The sequence below is a fragment of the Erithacus rubecula genome (genome assembly GCF_903797595.1).
Source record: "Erithacus rubecula genome assembly, contig: scaffold_137_arrow_ctg1, whole genome shotgun sequence".
Taxonomy (NCBI): domain Eukaryota; kingdom Metazoa; phylum Chordata; class Aves; order Passeriformes; family Muscicapidae; genus Erithacus; species Erithacus rubecula.
The window spans coordinates 146,192-165,171 of record NW_027636158.1 but is presented as its reverse complement, the minus strand read 5'-3'; the positions used below and the strand labels follow the sequence as shown (position 1 = coordinate 165,171).

Below are 18,980 nucleotides of genomic sequence, written 5' to 3'. Positions count from 1 at the left end.
GTGGTCAGTGGTGGTGAGGTCGGTTGGGTTCTCAGTGGGTGTGGTCAGTGGGTGTGACCAGTGGGTGTTGTCATTGTGTGTGGGCAGTGGGATGTGATCAGTAGCTATGGTCAGTGGATGTGGTCAGTTGGGAGGTCAGTGGGGCTTGGTAACTGGGTGTGGTCAGTTAGGTAGTCAGTTGGTGTGGCCATGGGTAATGGTCAATGGGTACAATCAGTGGCAGTGATCAGAGGGGTTTGGTCAAAGGGTGTGGTCATTAAGGGTAGCCTGCAGGGTAGTCAGTGTTTGTGGTCAGTGGGTGTGGTCATTTCTCAGGACCATATGGTTGGGTCAGTGGGGTGGTCATTGTGTTTAGTCAGTGGGTGCCATCAGCGGGAGTGGGCAGTGGGGTATGGGCATTGAGATGGTCAGTGGATATGGTCAGTTGGTGTGGTCAGTGGACGTGGCCAGTTTTTGCAGTTACTGGGGGTGGTCAGTGTTGTGTGGTCAGTGTGTACAGTCAGTGGGCATGGTCATTGGGGTGGTCAGTGGATGCGATCAATGGGTGTGGTCAGTCATGGTGTGGTTAGTTGGGTGGCTAGTGGATTGTGGTCAGTAGGGGTGGACTGTGGGTGTGGTCAGTGGGAGAATTCATTGGGGTGTGGCCAGTGGATGTGGTCAGTGGGCTGTGGGCATTGGTGTCTTGCCAATGGATGTGTTCACTGGGTGTGGTCAGCAGTTGTGATCAGTGGGGATGGTCAGTGGCATGGTCAGTGGGTTTGATCAGTAGGAAGTGGTCAGTGTTTGTTGTCAGTGGCAGAATGGTCAGTGGCGGTGTGGTCAGTTGCTATTCGGTGGATGTGGTCAGTGGGGTGTAGGCATTGGTGTCTTCAGAGTGGGTGTGGTCAGAGCGTTGTGGTCACTGGTTGGGGTTAGTTAGAGTGAAGGGTGGGTGCAGTCGGTGGGTGCAGTCAGGGGGTGTGGTCAGTGGGGTGTGGTCACTGGTTTTGGGGAAAGGGTGTGGACAGTGGTGTGTAGGCAGTGGGTGTGCTCAGTGGGCTGCGGTTATTGGGGTGTGGTTAGCGGAGATGGTTTGTGAGTGTGTTCAGTGGGTGTGGTCACTAGCTGTGGTCAGTGGGTATGATCAGTGGATGTGGTCAATTGGGTAACGGGTGAGGATTGTCAGTTGGGTGTTTAGGGGATGTGGTCATTGGTGTGGTTAGTGGGTGTGAGCAGTGGATGTGGTTGGTGGGCTTGGTCAGTGAGGGGTGGTAGCTTAGTGTGGTCTTTGTGGGCAGTGGGAGTGATCAATGGGGGTGTGGTCAGTGGGTGAGGTCAGTGGGGTATGGTAACTTGGGTGGTCATTGCATTGTGGTCAGTGGGGTGACCATTGGGTGTGGTCAGTGGGGTGGTCAGCAGGTGTGATCAGTGTTTGGGGCCATTGGGCAGTGGTCCTTGTGGTGATCAGTGGGGTGTGGTCAGTGGGTGTGTTCAGTGATGAGGGTGGCAAATTGGTGTGGCCAGCAGCATGTGGTCAGTCAGGGTATGGTCAGTTGGGTGGTGATTTTGTTCAGTTGGGTATTCAGTGGATTATGGTCAGTGGGTATGGACAGTGGGGGTGGTCAGTGGGGATCATCAGTGGGTCCTGGCCAGTGGGTGTGGCCATTTGGGGTGGTCAGTGCTGGAAGTGTGGGAAGTGGGATGTGGTCAGTGGCTGTGGTCCGTGGTAGTGTGGTCAGTTGGGTTGTCACTGGGGGTGGGGAGTGCAGGTGGTCAGAGGAAGTGTGGTAAGCATTTCTAGCCAGAGGATTTGGTCAGATAGGTTGCCATTGGAGAGTGGTCAGTGGGTATGGTCAGTGCCTGTGGTCAGTGAATGTGGTCAGTTCGGTAGTTGGGTTGGGGTGGTCAGTTGGGTGGTCAGGGGATGTGGTTGTTGGTATGGTCAGTGAAGGTATGGTCAGTTTGTCATGGAGTGTGGTCAGTGGGTGTGGTCAGTGAGGGTAGTCAATGGGTGTGGTCAGTGAGAGAACTCAGTGGGATGTGGTCAGTGGGTGTGGTCAGTGAATGTGGTCAAATGGGTAACGGGTGAGGATTGTCAGTTGGGTGATCAGGGGATGTGGTCATTGGTGTGGTCAGTGGGTGTGAGCAGTGGGTGTGGTTGGTGGGTTTTGTCAGTGAGGGATGGTCACTTGGTGTGGTCGTTGTGGGCAGTGGGGGTGATCAGTGGGGGTGTGGTCAGTGGGTGAGGTGAGAGGGGGTGTGGTCACTTGAGTGGTCATTGCATTGTGGTCAGTGGGGTGACCATTGGGTGTGGTCAGTGGGGTGGTCAGTGGATTGTGGTCAGTGGGGGAGGTCAGTGGGTCCTGGTCAGTGGGTGTGGCCATTTGGGGTGTTCAGTGCTGGAAGTGTGGCAAGTGGGATGTGGTCAGTGGCTGTGGTAGTCCGTGTTAGTGTGGCCAGTTGGGTTGTCACTGGGGGTGGGGAGTGCAGGTGGTCAAAGAAGTGTGGTAAGCATTTCTAGCCAGAGGATTTGGTCAGATAGGTTGCATTGGAGAGTGGTCAGTGAGTATGGTCAGTGGCTGTGGTCAGTTGGGTGGTCAGGGGATGTGGTTGTTGGTGCGGTCAGTGAAGGTATGGTCAGTTTGTCAGTGGAGTGTGGTCAGTGGGTATGGTCAGTGGGGTGTAGGCATTGCTTTCTTGGATATGGGTGTGTTCAGTGGTTATGTTCAGTTGGGGTATGGTCAGTTTGGGGGTCATTGGGGTGTGGTCCATTGGTGTGTTCAGTGAGATGTGCTCAGTGGAGGTATGGTCATTAGGGCAGTGAGTAGTGTGTGGCCAGTGCCTATAGTCAGTGGGTGTGGCCAATGAGTGTGGTCAGTGGGTGCAGTCAGTGAGGGTGGTCAGTGAGAGAACTCGGTGGATGTGGTCAGTGGATGTGGGCATTGGTGTCTTGGCAAAGGATGTGGTCAGTGGGTGCAGTCAGTTGTTGTGGTCAATAGGTGTGGTCACTGGCTGTGGTCAATAGGAGTAGTCACTGGCTGTGGTCAATAGGTGTGGTCAGTGGTATGGTCAGTGGGCTACAGTCATTGAGGCATGATATGCAGAGGTGGTCTGTGAGTGTGTTTACTGGGTGTGGTCAGTGGTTGTGGTCAGTATGGGAGCTCAGTGAGGTCTGATCAGTGGGTGTTGCCATATGGGGTAGTTGTGGCAAGGTCAGTGGGAGTGGTCAGTAGGAGGTGGTCAGTGGTTTTGGTCAGTGGCAGTGTGGTCAGTTGGGTGGCCAGTGGGTGTGGTCTGTGGGGTGTGGGCATTGGTGTCTTTGCAGTGGGTGTGGTCAGTTGATTGTGGTCAGTGGGGGTGGTCACTGGGTATGTCCCTTTGGGGTGATGAATGAGAAGGTGCTTGGCCAAGGCAAAAGGAGGCTCCCTGTGTGCCCTGCTCCCCTCTCCCTGAGCTGCTGAGAGCTCTGCAGCCCCTGCTGCCATCCCATCTGCCCAGGCCAGCACAACAGCCCCGGCCTTGGGGCCCTCCAGAGCTGCTCCTGCTCCAGGCCCGGGGCCCATCCCAGAGCTGGGGCAGCCACAAAGCTGTGCCCATTTCTGATCATTTCTGCTCTGATGTGGATGGATCCTCAGCCACTTGGGGGCTGCTGATGAATTTTGCTTTTCCAGAGGCCTCCTCTTTCTTGATCTCCTCAGTTCTGGAATTCAGTGACAAAGGTTCATAAACATCTGTTGAAAACACCAGTACAAAAAAGCCCCTGGGAATTATTTCAGTTCTCGATTCTTCTGTGGTTAATTAGAAAGATTTCAGAATGTACTCCAAGTAAATATACTATATTGAAAACAATACAGAGACAACAGTTTTGTCCTGTTGTCTTTCCCTGTTTATAGATTGATATCAGCCATGTTCAATTGATATTGCACCTTCTAATGCAGTCTGAACTGATATGAAAATCAAGACCCTTTGTGGCTGACATGACAATTGATCAGATTTTGTCCCCACACCCTTGCCACCATTTCCCTCATCCAACCCCTAGAACTTTTATGGATCAGGGACAGAGTTGCCACCAGGAGCAGGGTAGTGATTCTTCCCCTGTGCTCAGCACTGGTTGGGCAGCACCTCGAGTGCTGTGTCCAGTTTTTGTCCAATTTAGGAAGGACATGGTGGGGCTGGAGTGTGTCCAGAGAAGGGTAACAAGGCTGATGAGGGGTCTGGAACACAAGTCCTTTGAGGAGTAGCTGAGGGAGCTGAGGTTGTTTATCCTGGAGAAGGGGAGGTACAGGGGAGACCTCATCACTCTCTACAGCTCCCTGACAGGAGGGTGCAGCCACGAAGCAGTGACAGGACAAGAGAACATAGCCCTGAGCTACTAGGGGTTGTTTAGGCTGGGCATTAGGAAATATTCTTCTCAAAAAGGGTGATTGGGCATTGGAATGGGCTGCCCAGGGAGGTGGGTGAGTCACCGTCCCTGGAAGTGTTTCAGCACAGACTGGATGTGGCAGTGAGTGCCACGGTCTGGGCGACAAGCTGGTGTTGGGTCACAGGTTGGACTTGATGCTCACCAAGGTCTTTTCCAGCCTGGGTGATTCTGTGATGATTGGGACACTGCAGGGCGCTATGGAAGCAAGGGGCCATTGTGACACTGCAGGGCCTCGTGGAACTGACAGGACCAGAGTGACACTGTGTACAACATGGCACCACAGAGCCAAGGGGTCATTGTGACACTGTGGGGCTGCATGGAAGCAAGGAGTCCATTATGACAATCTGGGTCCTCGTGGAACCACAGAGACCACTGTGACACTGTGGGACCAAGGAGAGCCTTGTGAGAGCCTGGGGCCAATGGAATCAAGGGGCCATTGTTCCACTGCAAGGACTCTTGGAACTGAGGGAACAATTGTGACACTGTGGTGCCCCATGGAACCAAGGGTCCCTTGTGACACTGCAGGATTGTTGGGGGTTGAGTGTTTTTCTGTTACTGTGTCAATTGAAAGAATTTTTCCCATTATCATGCCAATGGAGCTGGCCGGGCTACACCCAGGGTCCCTGATGGGTCAAGACAAAGGGGGTGGGTGGGGACGGCCCCGGAGGGGCCTCTCAGGCTTCCGGGAGGGCACTCGCATTTCCGGCGAGCTGGGAGGAGGACGCCTGGGATCGTTCAGCCACGCGGCCGAGCACAGCAGAGCCAGACCCTCTGCGACCACCTGCCCTGCATCTGCCCCGTTCCAGTCTCCTGCCTCTGCGGACACAGCTGATCCCCCGGACACACACGGTGAGCGAGGAGCCGCCGCTGCAGCCCGTTCCCGCCCGAGACCGGCGTGGCCGCTGCCGCCCCACCCCCCCCCCCCCATCCTGCCTCCGTTCCTGCCTGCCCTCGGCAGCTCCGGGCTGTGGACTAAGCAAAGAAACAGCATGCTTGCATCTAAAGGGACTGACACTGAGTTATCTATTCTGTTCTGTTAGCAATTTTAACAACTGCCGTTGTTTTCTGCTCATACAGTTAGATATATTAGTAAAAGAACTGTTATTCCCACCCCCTTATCTCTGCCTCAGAGTCCTTGATTCAAACAATTATAATACTTGGGGGGGAGTGGAACCAAAGTCTCTGTTTCAAAGGGATACTTCTGCCCTTACTGGCAGACACCTGTCCTTTCAAACCAGGACAGCCCCCTTGGCCTGGGTGTGGCTTGGATGGAGTTCCCTCTGCCCAGAGCAGCCCCTGTCCTGCTGTGCTTGGCTCCTGTGGCTGGAATGGGTTTGGTCCCAGCCCAAGGCTTTGGCTGCTCCTCAGCAGGGCTGGCCCTACATGAGGCATCTCTGCAACCCCTAAACCAATAGGCTGGAGGTGAGCAAGTGCTCATGGGGACACAGAATGGGACAGCTGGGCTGGACTGACCCAAGGGATCCTCCAATCCATGGGATGTCCTGATCAGCAGGGAAATGACCTGAACAAGAGGGCCTCTGGATTTTCTATATTTATACATTTTTCTTCCAGGGCAATCACTACACATGCTGAATTCCTGTGTCTCCATTGTCTTCTTTACTTCTGCATTTGGCCCTTGCTTTGTAGTCCCCCTTAACATTAATCTCTCTTTATGGTGACCCACAACTGTTCACCTTATTTTCTCCTGTTTTCTGTGTAAGGAGGGACAGTGACAGAGACAATCTGTTGTCACTGGATGCCCAGAGGGGTTTAATCATAGCCACCTTGCCCAACTCTGCTCTTATGGGCACCTCCAGAAATGCTGGCTCTGTCAGGTACCCACCCCTGAGCTCATGCCCTGCTCACAGCCCCAGGGGTGTCCAGGGACACGAGTCCTTCCCTGGCACACACACACAGACAGTTCATTGCAGCAGGGCAGGGGCTCCCTGGGCTCTTCTGCCACAGCCAGAGTCTGGCAGGGACCTCAGCCCTGCGGGTGTCACCCTGCCCTAACCCTGCCCGAGGTGCCCCATGGCTGGAGGGATGGACACAGGGAGCTCTGGGCACAGGAGCTCAACCCAGCTCTCCATCCAGGGGTTCCCAGGGGTCGTTACCCTCTGGAAAATCCAGGAATAGCTCAAGGTGTTTGTGCTCACTGGGTTTATGTCCCCTCACACACACACAGGATGTTCGGGACTGTGGAATGTCCCTGCACTGCAAACACAGACTCCTGACCTAGTCACTTGATGTCCCTCCAGGCAGGGAAGAACAACCTCTGTGCCCTGGGGTGAGAGGCACTGCTGGAAGCAGCACTGGCTTTGCAGGGACACTGTTGGGACAGCCCCACCCTGAACACTGCCACACTTTGGTTGTCACTGCTGTTCTCCTCTCCAGGGCACTGTTTGGAACATCCTTGAGAGCAAATGGGGAAGGAGATTGAAGGTTTCAGGCCCTGCACTGGGGAGATGCCCTTGCATGATGGAAATGCAGTTGCAGAGTCCAGCTCTGTCCCAGCAGTGCCCATGGCCTGTCCCTGACTACAGCGTCTGGACAGTCAAACAGCAGGACTGGGACTGAGATAAAAGAGCCCTGAGGTCTTAAACAAACACAGGGGCTCTGAAGGGGAGAGTGGAACTGAAGGAAGGGGAGGTTATGGAGCAGAAGCCCTGGGGGTGCCTGGCAGTGATGAGCACTGGGGTTCCCTTTTCACCCCAGCTCTGCACAGAGGCACCAACCTTGCAGCACCAGAGAAGCCAAGGTGGAAATATGTCAGGCAAACACAGGAATACCAAATTTTTTATTTTGTGTAAGCACATATGTAGTACAACTCCAGGATTATATAGTCAATGGTTAACACTAGGAATGCAAATACTGAATTAAAATTGGTAAAGATAAAGATTTTCTTGTGAAAAAATTCTAAAAAGTGTCATAGCTGTACCAACAAAAAACCCCACAAAAACCAAAAAAACCAAAAAACCCCCAAAAACACAAAAAAACACAGGACATAGAGTGGGCATTAATGAGTAATATTATAATAGTGATACAGGAAAATGAGAGTTTATTCTTTCTGAGAAGCATAAATGATGATTTTCCTCAAGCCATCCTTGAGCTCCTGGTTCCTCAGGCTGTAGATGAGGGGGTTCAGGGCTGGAGGCAACACTGAGTACAGAACTGAGAGTGAGAGATCCAGGGATGGGGAGGAGATGGAGGGGGGTTTCAGGTTAGTAAATGTGCCTGTGCTGATAAACAGGGAGACCACAGCCAGGTGAGGGAGGCAGGTGGAAAAGGCTTTGTGCTGTCCCTGCTCAGAGGGGATCCTCAGCACAGCCCTGAAGATTTGCACATAACTGAAAACAATGAACACAAAACAAATAAATAATAAACAGGAACTAAGAGCAATGAGCCCAAGTTCCCTGAGGTAGGAATTTGAGCAGGAGAGTTTGAGGATCTGTGGGACCTCACAGAAGAACTGGCCCAGAGCATTGCCATGGCACAGGGGCAGGGAAAATGTATTGGCTGTGTGCATCAGAGCATTGAGAAAGCCACTGGCCCAGGCAGCTGCTGTCATGCGGGCACAAGCTCTGCTGCCCAGGAGGGTCCCGTAGTGCAGGGGTTTGCAGATGGACACGTAGCGGTCGTAGCTCATGATGGTCAGGAGAAAATACTCTGATGAAAGGAAAAACGCAAAGAGAAACACCTGAGCAGCACATCCTGCATAAGAGATGCTCCTGGTGTCCCAGAGGGAATTGTGCATGGCTTTGGGCACAGTGGTGCAGATGCAGCCGAGGTCGGTGAGGGCCAGGTTGAGCAGGAAGAAGAACATGGGGGTGTGCAGGTGGTGGCCGCAGGCTACGGCGCTGATGATGAGGCCGTTGGCCAGGAGGGCAGCCAGGGAGATGCCCAGGAAGAGGCAGAAGTGCAGGAGCTGCAGCTGCTTCGTGTGTGCCCATGGCAGCAAGAGGAAGTGGCTGATGGAGCTGCTGTTGGACATTTGCTGTCTCTGGACATGGATACCTGTTCATGGATAAAGGACAGTGACAAGTCAGCAGAGGCTGCTTGGATCCAAACCTGGGCCATTTCCTGTAGACTGTCCCACTGTGACTCACCCACTCCTGTTCCTGCTCTGGGAAAACCTTCACCCTGGTCCCTGACTGAGCTCCAGTTGTGCTGAGTGTGCCAGGAGCAGCCAGGCTTGTGCATGGGAGCTCTCGAGGAGCCATCCCTGTGCTGCAGCCCTGGGTTTGTGGCTGTGTGGCAGAAGGACAAGGCTGGATATTTAGGATTTGCCTGTGGATTCAATCTTAAAGCAGAATGACTTGGTAGCTTGTGCATTCACAAATCAAAAGGATGGCAGGAGTTGGTATTAGGATTTGTTTTCCTACCCACACACGATTGCTGATTCTCTGAGGATAGAAATCCTCAGCATTTCTGCTGCACTCACAGTTTGCCAGTGAGAGATCTGAGAGGGAGAAGATTCCCTGTGGCTCAGGGTAAGGTGAGGGGCTAAATGGGCTTGTTCTCAATTGCCCTGGGTTTGCACTTTTGGCTGGAATCAGAGCACAATCACACTTCTGTGTCACCCTGGGATAACCAAACCCTGCTGAGAGTAGAGGAATCCCTGAATGGCTGACCTTCTCTAATGATCTCTGAGCAAGGTCTCAGCACCCCCTCCTGCCAAGGACACTCATGGTTCCCTTGGCAAACCCAAGAGCATTTCCTCAGCTTGGCATCTCTGCACTTCCCCTTGGGACACTCAGGGAACTCTGAGAGGCTCTGGCACAGATTTTCACGCAGGAGGGCAGCTCAGAGCTTGGAAGGACACAGCAAGGACAGCCCCAGGTGTGCCCATGATGGGATCTCAGGGAGGGGGCTCAACTCATTCCCTTTTCCCATGGACTGCTTTGCCTACAGCCCCACAGGTCCCAGGGAAGCTTGGATACTCCATTGCCATGGACACCCCTGCCTGGCAGGAATCCCAAGGGCAGTGCCTGACTCAACTGCTCCAATCCCAGAGCCTTCCTGAGAGCAGCAGATAACAATGACAGTACCAGAGGAGTGCAGAAACAAGAGAAGATGTTGTGGTGCTGTGCCTGGGAGGGCAGGGCAGAGACAGCCAGGCACTCAGGGCAGTGTTCCTGTACCCAGCTGTGCACAGCACCTCCCACACACCAACAGTGCCCTCCTGCCCAGAGCATTGCTCTGTCCAGCCCCCTCTCCTTCCCCAAGCATCTCCCTGGGCCTGGACATTTCCCTCCTGAGAGCCCTGCCAAGCTCACAGAGCCCATCCCACCCTCTGTGCCCTCACCTGTCCCACAAAAACCTGCCTGTCTGCAGGGCCCTGCTGGGGCAGGGTCTGTCTGCAGGTGGGCAAGGGCAGATCAGGAGGGCCCTGCTGGGCCCTGCAAAGGGGATGCTGGTGCTGCCCGGGGCTGAGGAGTGGCTGAAGGCCCTTTGGGAGGCTCCAAGCAGAGAGACTGATCACCCAAAGTTACAGATCTAGAGTCTCTGTAAATGTTCAAACATTACTTTGATGATCCTGTGTGTCCCTTTCAACTCTGAATATTCTGTGATTCTCTGAGTACAATTTCTGTTCTGTTTCTCTCATCCCCCTGTTGTCTATTTGATTGTCTATAATCAAAAGAAAATAAACCCTCTCAAGAGTGTGAGAATGGTAAAGTAAAAAACAGATCTTTATTGGAAGCTTCCAGATGTCCCAGTGGGATGTGGCAGCCCCCAATTCCATCAATTTATTCAGGGTGATTAAGTAAAATATTTAACAGGAACATCCAATAGGAGATTCGGTTTCCCCTGTTACACACCCCTGGGTCAACTCATTGGAGTAAATCCAAGGGCTTCTTTACCCCAATTTTTCTATGACTGTTCACATTCTGGTGAAAAAAAAAAAAATAAAAAAAAAAAAATTCTTCTTTCAGGTCCTTTTCCTAATAAGAAGTCTATACATTATTTCAGGAATCTATTTAGAAGATCAGCTTACTGTTCAAAAATTTGAAAGAAAGGTTAAGAGGTGAACTAGAGATAATTTAGTATTTTAGTTATGTAAGTACAGAATAATAGTTTACAGTGTTACAAGACTAGGAAAAAAAATATAAAAAGCAAAAATCTTTTTGTCATCACCCCAGCATTCCCATCCTTCTCCAAGGAGGAAATTGAAAACTCTCAAGAAATCTCCTGATCTTTACAGCAATCCCAGGCTCAACTTCTTTTGGGAAGTGTTCTCCACAGCTGTGCCCAGGCTGGTCTGGAGCTGGGAGCAGCCCTGCCCCACGCAGCACCTCTCAGCAGCAGCACCTGCCCTGCTCAGGGTCACTCCTTGTCCCCACAGCTTCTCCCCCAGTGCTGGGAGCAGCTCCACAGGCTGGCTGAGAGCTGTTCTTGGCAGGAAGCAGAGTCCCTGCCCCAGCACAGCACTCTGGGCTGCAGGACCCTGCTCTGCAGGACAGCCCTGGGCACCCCTGGCTGCAGCCCTGGCTGCTCAGCCCTGCAGCAGAGCCTGGACAAATTGGAGCTGCCTTGGGCTGTGCCTCGGGTGCTGCAGCAGGGAAACCCAGCCCTGCCCAGGGTCACATCCCCTGCACTGCATCAGGTCTGAGAGTCTTCCTGGAAGGTCCTGAAACTGTGGCATGTGCCAGCTTCAGGAGATCCCTGCACGAACTGCAGCTTACCTTCCCACAGCCAGAGAGTGACTGTTTCAAACACTGTGAGGATTTCTGCTCTAGTGAGCCCTCATTGAGCTGTGCTCTGTGCTCCCAGTCCAGGCTGAGTTTAACCCCTCTGTGCCTCTGTGCTGTGCCCAGGATGGTTGCAGGCAGAGACCCAGCCCTGCTGGGCTGTGCACAGGAGCTGCTCCTGGGCAGAGCTGTCTCTCTGCAGCGCTGCCCTTGCCATGAGCTGCCTCTGTGCTGGTGCCTGTCCCAGATCAGAAATACAGACACAGCGAAAGGACTTTAATGATCCTCTTGGGGGTTGGGGATATATTCCTGAACATCAGTCCCCGAGAGGGAGCTGAAGAAACCTCTCAAGAACTCCAAGTCAGAATCAAACTCCAAAGTTTCTGAAAGTTTTAATGGATCCCACTGAGGGACCCAACTGAGAAAGTGTCCCCAGGTTCCAGTCAGAGGAGGAAATTGGAGGAAGACCTGACAGGTGGGAACAAAGAGAAGCCAAGTCTTGGTGTCCTGGGGCACAGCAGGGTCAGTTCCACCAAGGGCTGGGAGGAGACACCTTGTTCTGAGCCACTGGGGCCTCCAGGCACAGCCCCAGCATGGCTGGGCACTGTCACCCCTTGTGCTGCCCTCACCACCCCCCCCACATCCCAGTGGCCTCAGGAATCTGCTGGGACCAGTCCCTGGGGAGCATTGGTCAGGAATGGTCCTGGGGGCTCCTTCATGCTCCCAGGGGCTGCAGGTTTTTCAAAGGACTTTGGGTTTTGCTTTTGCCTTGGAGTCTCTGAGAGCTTTGTGCAATCATGGCCTCCAATTATCTGCTTTAATTAGTCTCTTGAGGGCCTTTCTCAGTAACAGCACTCAGTGGGTGTCATTAATGCTTCAAGGTACTTCAGTTTTTTTAAGGTACTTTTCTTTTTCCTTTCCTGTCTGAGTCTCTGAGAAGTTTTGGGGCAATCATGGCCTCTGATTCTCTCCACCAAAGAGTCCAGGAGGAGCCTGTGTTGGGGATGGACCTCAATGGGACTCACTAATGCTTTGAGACACTTTGGGTTTTTCTTCTGACTTTGACATATGAAGAGGTTTGTGCAATCTCCTCTCAGGCCCTGAGGTTCAAGGGCTCAGCACCAAATGCACCACGGGGCTCATTGGGATCAAGCAAGTCCTGACAAACCATGGCTCTGCCTTGATTTTCCTCTTGTGTGGTGCTATTCATTAGGAAGATTTGCTGCTGCAGTTATGGAGAAATGCTTCAAAGAGCTTCTAAGAAATATGTATTCCTATTTTAAATGGTGTCTTTCATTACTGTTTCTTTTTAGAGCAGAAGTGATTGCAGGATTCTGTGATTGATATTCATCCAGGATCTTTCCTCAGAAGGTCTTGCCTGCTCAGACAAGCTGTGCCTGGAGGTCTGACACAGTGTGGACAACCTTGCTCCATATTCCCCAACCCCATCCTGTCTGTTCTCACACAACTGGGACCTGCTTTGCTTGGAGAACTGGCTGCACTCAGGCAAAGAGGGGTTTTCATCCTTTTGCCTTTTTGAAGCAATCAAAAGCTCCTGATTTTTCCCAATTACAAACAGACACCCTCCTTAAGTGTGTGCCGAGACCCAAAGTGCCACCAAGGAGGTTTCTCTTCACAAGGTTGAACCATGCAAGATCTGTATTAGACCTTTGGATTCCTTGGCTTCATGAGCCCTTCTTGTGTCACCATGGACTTGGGTTCTGTGAGGCTCTGTAATGTCACAATTGATGTTTGGTTACATGGGGCCCCACAATGTCACAGCGGTTTCCTTAGTTCTGTGAGTTTCTGTGGTGTCACAATTGATGTTTGGTTCTATGTGCCCCACAGTGTCACAGGTGTCTTCTTTTTTCCTGTGGCAACCAACAGCAAACCCCACTTGCAAATCCAAATGCCTGGGAAGAAAAAGGAATGGGGACATTTGCAGTGAGGGCTTTTGTCTTCCCAGGGCACAGTGGTGTGGGGTGGGGCCCCACTGTCCTGGAGATGGCTTAACACCAGCCTGGCCATGGAAGGGGGAAGAGGCAACAACCTCTGTCCATGGAACTGCAACAGCAGAGAGTTCAGGCCAAAGGCTGGGCTTAACAGACTGTCGCATACACAGGAAACATCAGTGTTAGAAGAAAGATGTATGCTAATGTATTTACAAATCATTAGGTGGGTAAAAGGATGGATGTTAAGTCCTTTGAAATGAGTGGTAATGTTTCTACTGACTTTGGGCAACTGGTTTGTTACTGGGCCCAGACAGTTTGGCTCCTGAAACAGACAAGGGTCTTCACAAGGCCGAACTCCTGAACTTCAGGGGGAAATGTCAGGTTCAAGGGGTGATATGGGGTAGGCGTGTCAGGAAGGTTGTAGCTTCCTAGTGCCTTGGCCAGCCAGGAAATGAAAAGGCCACGTGCAGCTGGGAGTTTTTGATAAAATGAGGCTTCATCTTCTGAAACCTCGAGAGAGATAACCCTGCGGGAGTGTGCCCCAGTGAACTCTCTCCCTTTTTTCAATTTATGTTGAAGTACTTCTCTGTCTCCTTAATGGACATAAACCTCTTGTCTTTAGGGATTTTCCTGACAGTGAAAACGTGGAATCTCATGGAACCAAGTGTCCACAGTTTCACGGCACAGCCTCATAGAGCTCTGGATCCCATTGTGTCACGATGGGAACACATGGATCAAAGGCTCCACAGTGGCACAGTGGTCTCTTTCCTGTTGCAACCACCATGGAACAAAGGTTCCCTAATGACACTTCAGGGCCTTATGGAATGCAAGAGATCACCCTGATGGAATGGAAACTCATGGAACCAAGAGCCCACTGTTTCACAGCCAGGCCTCATGGAATGCTGGAGACCATTGTGTCACAATGGAAACTCATGGCACAAAGGCTCCACTGTGACCCAGCAGGGCCTCATGGAATCCAAGAGACCATTGTGATGCAATGGAAATGCATGGAACCAAGGCATCATTGTGACAAACCTAGGGCTGATGGAACCAAGGAGACCACTGTGGTGTAATGGAACCTCAAGGAACCAAGGGTTCCTTGACCAATTGTCAACATATCAGGCTCTCATAAAACTAAGGAGAACATTGTGACACAATGGATTCTCATGGAACCAAGGCCCAGTTCTGACAAAGCATGGCCGGAGGGAAACCCAGTGCCTCTGGGACATCTCCAGCCTTGGAGGAAGTGCGTGTCCGTTGTGACACAGCACAGCCTTGTGAATCACAGGAGAGCACAGTGACACCATGGGACCGTGGGGAACCAAGTGTCAATTGTAAAGTGGAGACCCATGAAAGCCAGGAGACCATTGTGACACTGTGGAGTCACATGGAAGCAAATATCCACTGTTTCATGTTGCAGCGTCCCAGAGCACAGGAGATAGTTGTAATACAATGGAAAAATGTGGAACAAAAGCTCCATAGTGAAAACAGGGCCTCATGGAATTCAAGATACCATTGTGATGGAATGGAAACTCATGGACTCAAGTGTCCACTGTTTCACTGTGCCTTATGGAACCAAGAAGATCATTGTGGTGCAATGGCACCTCAAGGAAACAAGGGTTCGTTGTGAGACCAAGGCTATACTTTGACCAAGTGGGGCCTCATGGCACACAGGTGCCACTGGGACATTGCCAGGCCCAGTGAAAACAAGGCTCCATTATTGGACACCAAGACCTCATGGCACCCAGGAGAGCACTGCGACACAAAGCAGTCTGGGGAAACCAAGTGCCAACTGCAAACACGGTGGGGCCTCATGGAAGCCAGGTGCCACTCGGATAGTGCCAGGGCATGTGGAACTCAGTGTGCATTGTGACGCAGCACAGCCTCATGGAACTCAGCAGACCACTGGGACAACCTGGAATCTCACAGATCCAAGGCTCTTCTTCACCAAAGTTGGGTGTCATGGGACTAGAGGTGCCTCTGGGACTGCCAGTTCTTGCAGAATCCAGTGTCCATTATGACACAGCACAGCCTTACAGAAACATGGGGACTGTCGTGACTAAATGGAATCTCATGGAAGCAATGTCAATTGTGAGCACAGCATGGCTTCATGGAACCCAGGGGCAAGTGGGACCGAGCCATGGCTCATGGAAGCAAGGGACCATTGAGACACAGAGGGGCCTCTTGAAACCTAGGAGAACATTGTGGGACAATGGAATCTGATGGAGCCAAGTGTCAGTTGTCAAAACTGCAGGATCATATGGAACCCAAGTGACCATTGTAACTCCATGGAATCTCATGGAACAAACTGTCACTTGTAACACAGCAGGGTGTCATGGAACACAGGTGCCACTGGGACATTGCCACTGCTCATGGAACCAAATGTCCATTAGGACCCAACTGGGCCTAATGGATCCACCAAGAGCACAGCTCCTTATTGTCACAGTCTGTGGGTCACATTGAAGTTGGAGAGTAACAAAATAAAATATGGCACATACAGTGACATTTCCTTGTGGACAGTACTGAAAAATTGAAACCAAGGAAAGAAAAGAACAAACCACCAAATGTTGCCTCTAGTAGTTGCTTGGGGTGAAGGCGAGTAAAGGAGCAGGAAAGGCCTTTGTGAGGGTTTTACAAAGATGTTTATTTCAGCCACCAGTCAGCATCGTCCAGAGTTCGGGGAACAAAGGCTAGGGGGCTTGTGGGGAGGTTCAGGTTTTATCATGGGATAAGAAGGCGGGGAAATCGTTAGGGACCAATTGCCAAGGGGCAGGGGGTGCTCAAGGGTGGGGTTAGGGTGACAAGGCCAACAGGTGAACAGAGTGGGGGTGACCGAAAGGCTGACCGACAGGGAGAGGGCACAGGGAGCTTCTTTAATGGAGAATGCCTTTCTGGGTCTCCACAACTCCCCTTTTCTTTGTTATTTAAAACGGCTTTTTTAAACGATTTTAAAATTAAATGTAAAATTAAGGTAACTAAAAAACACAAAATGACAAAAACAATCAAAAGCATTCATAAACCAGTTTTTAAAATGCAAGCTATTTCTTGAGTTCTCAGTGTTTGAACAGGTTTTTGAAGCATTTTGGAAGTGGTAGGAAGGAAGGTGAAGTTTTTTCAGCAAGGCTTGTCAGGAAACTGAGGAAGGAAGGGGATCCTTTAGCATGGAATGGAACTTTGGTGACTTTGAGCTTGTATGAGGTAGAATGGGGATAGGGTACCTGTTGAAACTTTAAATAGAAATCATTCATTTTGAAGAAAAATTGGGAGATTTTATATTGCCTTGGGAGATTTTTCTTTCTTCTCTCCCTCCCATATCATCCCCCGCTTTGTATTAAAAAGGAACTTCGGTAAAACAGATTGGCAGCTGGGTAGCAAAGGTAGGGAGAAGCATGGCAGTGGGAGGGAGACTGTGGAGCGGAAAGGGGGTTAGGAATTTGAGGGAACATAAAGAAAGGGTAATGAAATTTGGGGAAATTTTGAAAGGACTTACTTTATGGATGGAAAAAGGGGAAAGTGGGAGGGAAGTAGGGAAGCAATAGGGATTGGCAGAAGGCACATATTTGTTTGGCAGGTTTTGCAAATGGAGGAATAGACTTTTGGCTCCAGGACAGCTGAGTGACGTTTTGTGCTGTTTTTGCTTTTGGGTTGCTGCTGTAACTTGAAGGCTGTTGGCTTTGATGTGTGAAGGACAAGGTTTTCTAGTAGCTGAATTGTAGCTGCAGTTTGGTGCATGAATGCTTCCCTGCACCGGGAATTTACCAGGCCCTGTAACATTTGCTGCCTGAAGGCCCTTTTTCCTTTGTACTATGTCAAATTCCACTTATTCTCCACCTCCTACACTGGGGAGACATTTTCTAGGGTTATTTTTTTTTATTGCAGTTTGATGAACAAACATCTTCTTTGGTATCATTTCGAGTGATGAATCCGTATCTATTTTTTACAGTGAACCATTTGACAGTTCATAACACTTTTTTAGCAATGATGTTTTTACTTTTGCTGGTGAGTTTGTGCTCGTGTCTGTGCTGCTGGACGTGCTGGTGTCAGAGGGGCTGTTTTTGTTGTGGGTTGGCAGCGGCAGAGCTTGAGAAGTGTGAGCTGCTCTGTGCTGGGGGTGCCGTGCACGCCAGCGGGGCTGAGTGCGCAGGCTCCAGCCCACGGGGGCTGCCCACGGGGCAGGGGGTGCGTGGGGCTCCACGGGGGGCAGGCAGCGAGCGGGGCGGGGGGTGCAGGTGGTGAGCGGGGGCCGCTTTCGCCGCTTCTCTTTTCGCCGGCACAGGGAAAAAGTGGCATGGTGGCTGTGCTGGCGATGAGGCGCTGCTGCTGCTGCTGCTGCTGCTGCTGCTGCTGCTGCTGCTGGGGCTGTGGCTTCTGGCGCAGAACTTCTGAGGCCGGAGCGTAGCTCCTGGCTCCAGGGCGGTGGCAGCAGTGGGGTGGCCGCGGACTCTCTGTCACTGCATCTGCTTAGCTCGGCTGCTCGGGGGGCAGGGTGTGCGTGGGGGCAGGGTCCCGAACAGGAGGGGAGGGGCACGACTCAAAAATGGGAGCAGAGGGGGATTTTGTGCGTCCCGTCACGCGGTCTGCGCCATTTTGTGCAGCCGGGGTGAGGGAAGAAAGTGAAAATGAAAACTTTTCTTGCGACTGGAGAGGGGCTGTAGGGGAAGGAGAAAGTGGAAAAAGCTGGGGTTCAGTATTTTCTGAACATTCATTAGAAAGCTGAACACCTAGACAAATTAAACTAAACAAACTTAGAGTTTTTACTACTGGAAAGTGTTCACTTTGCAATTTGCCCGAGGCTTCATTTAGAAAGTTATTATTTAGAAATTATTTTTGTGAAACGTCAGGATAATTTTCACACAGCCAGCATACTAAAACTTTCAAATCCCCCTTCAAAAATTGAAAATTGCTGCAACAAAGAATGTTTTTAAATTAGAGACAAATTTCCCACTGCGAGCAGAAGTATCTTACTGGCATTTTCACCCCAAGTCTCTTCCCAGCACGCAAGAGTAAAAGGAGAAAAAGCAAAGAGTGCTGCAGAGTTTTAAACTCACCACAGTAAGATTAAAAAACAGTCTTGAGCTGGTTGATGTAGATGCATTCATGGAAAAGAGTCTGGGTTCGGAGTGCCATGTGTTGCATTTAGAAGTTGCTTGGGGTGCAGGAGCAGGAAAGACCTTTGCCGGTTTTACAGAGATGTTTATTTCAGCCTCGCATGGATCCAGGGTTCGGGGAACAAGGGGCTTGTGGGGCTCCAGGTTTTGTCATGGGAATAGCAGGAGGGAAATCCTTAGGGACCAATTGCCAAGGGACACGGGGGTGCCACAAGGGAAGGGCCAGGGCAGAGGGCCAACAGGGAATTAGGGTGGGAGTGACCAAAAGGCTGACCAACAGGGAGAGGGCACAGGGCTTGTTCTAAATGGGAATGCCTTTCTGGGTTCCACAGTCTCCTGTTTCCTCATTACTGACACATTTACCAACCTAAAACCCCCTCCATCTCCTCCCCATCCCTGGATCTGGCCCTGTCAGTTCTGCACTCAGTGCTGCCTCCAGCCCTGATCCCCCTCATCTACAGCCTGAGGAACCAGGACCTCAAGGCTGCAGTGTGGAGACTGATGACTGGATGGTTTCAGGAACATTAAAGTGCTGGCAAATTTCTGAATATCACTTGTAATAAAAGTAGTCTTTGATACTTCTTGTTGGTTTCAATTTGAAGCTTTTTTTTCTTTGATCTACTTTTTTTTTTAATATTGTCCACAAAAATGTCATTCATTGTGGCATTTCCCACTTTGTTTTTCTCCACCTTCCCTATGACCATAAACTCTATGAGGAGCTGCACCCTCAGTGACTTTAAATTAACTAAAGGATCTCTCAGCAAAGTTTTCTCCAGAGATGCCCCTTTTTTTTCCTTCTCTGGGCCAGCAGCAGAAATGTCTGTGTGCA

The 18,980-nt window shown here is 51.2% G+C and overlaps 2 protein-coding genes across 2 annotated transcripts in view; one reads left to right on the top strand and one right to left on the bottom strand.

Moving 5' to 3' along the window:
• Positions 1–18,679, top strand: part of LOC306815461 (olfactory receptor 14C36-like) — a gene marked incomplete at both ends in the record, with an annotated part of 167,712 nt that extends 149,033 nt beyond the window's left edge. The window contains one exon of the mRNA XM_079332018.1: positions 18,635–18,679. Coding sequence (XP_079188144.1) covers positions 18,635–18,679 — 45 coding nt within the window. The remainder of the gene's footprint in view (positions 1–18,634) is intronic.
• On the bottom strand, positions 7,461–8,393 carry LOC306815465 (olfactory receptor 14A16-like; the record flags this gene model as incomplete). The annotated part of the gene is made up of 1 exon (XM_079332022.1): positions 7,461–8,393. The coding sequence occupies one exon, from the start codon at positions 8,391–8,393 to the stop codon at positions 7,461–7,463; it is 933 nt and encodes a 310-aa protein (XP_079188148.1).
• Positions 18,680–18,980: the final 301 nt, after the last annotated feature.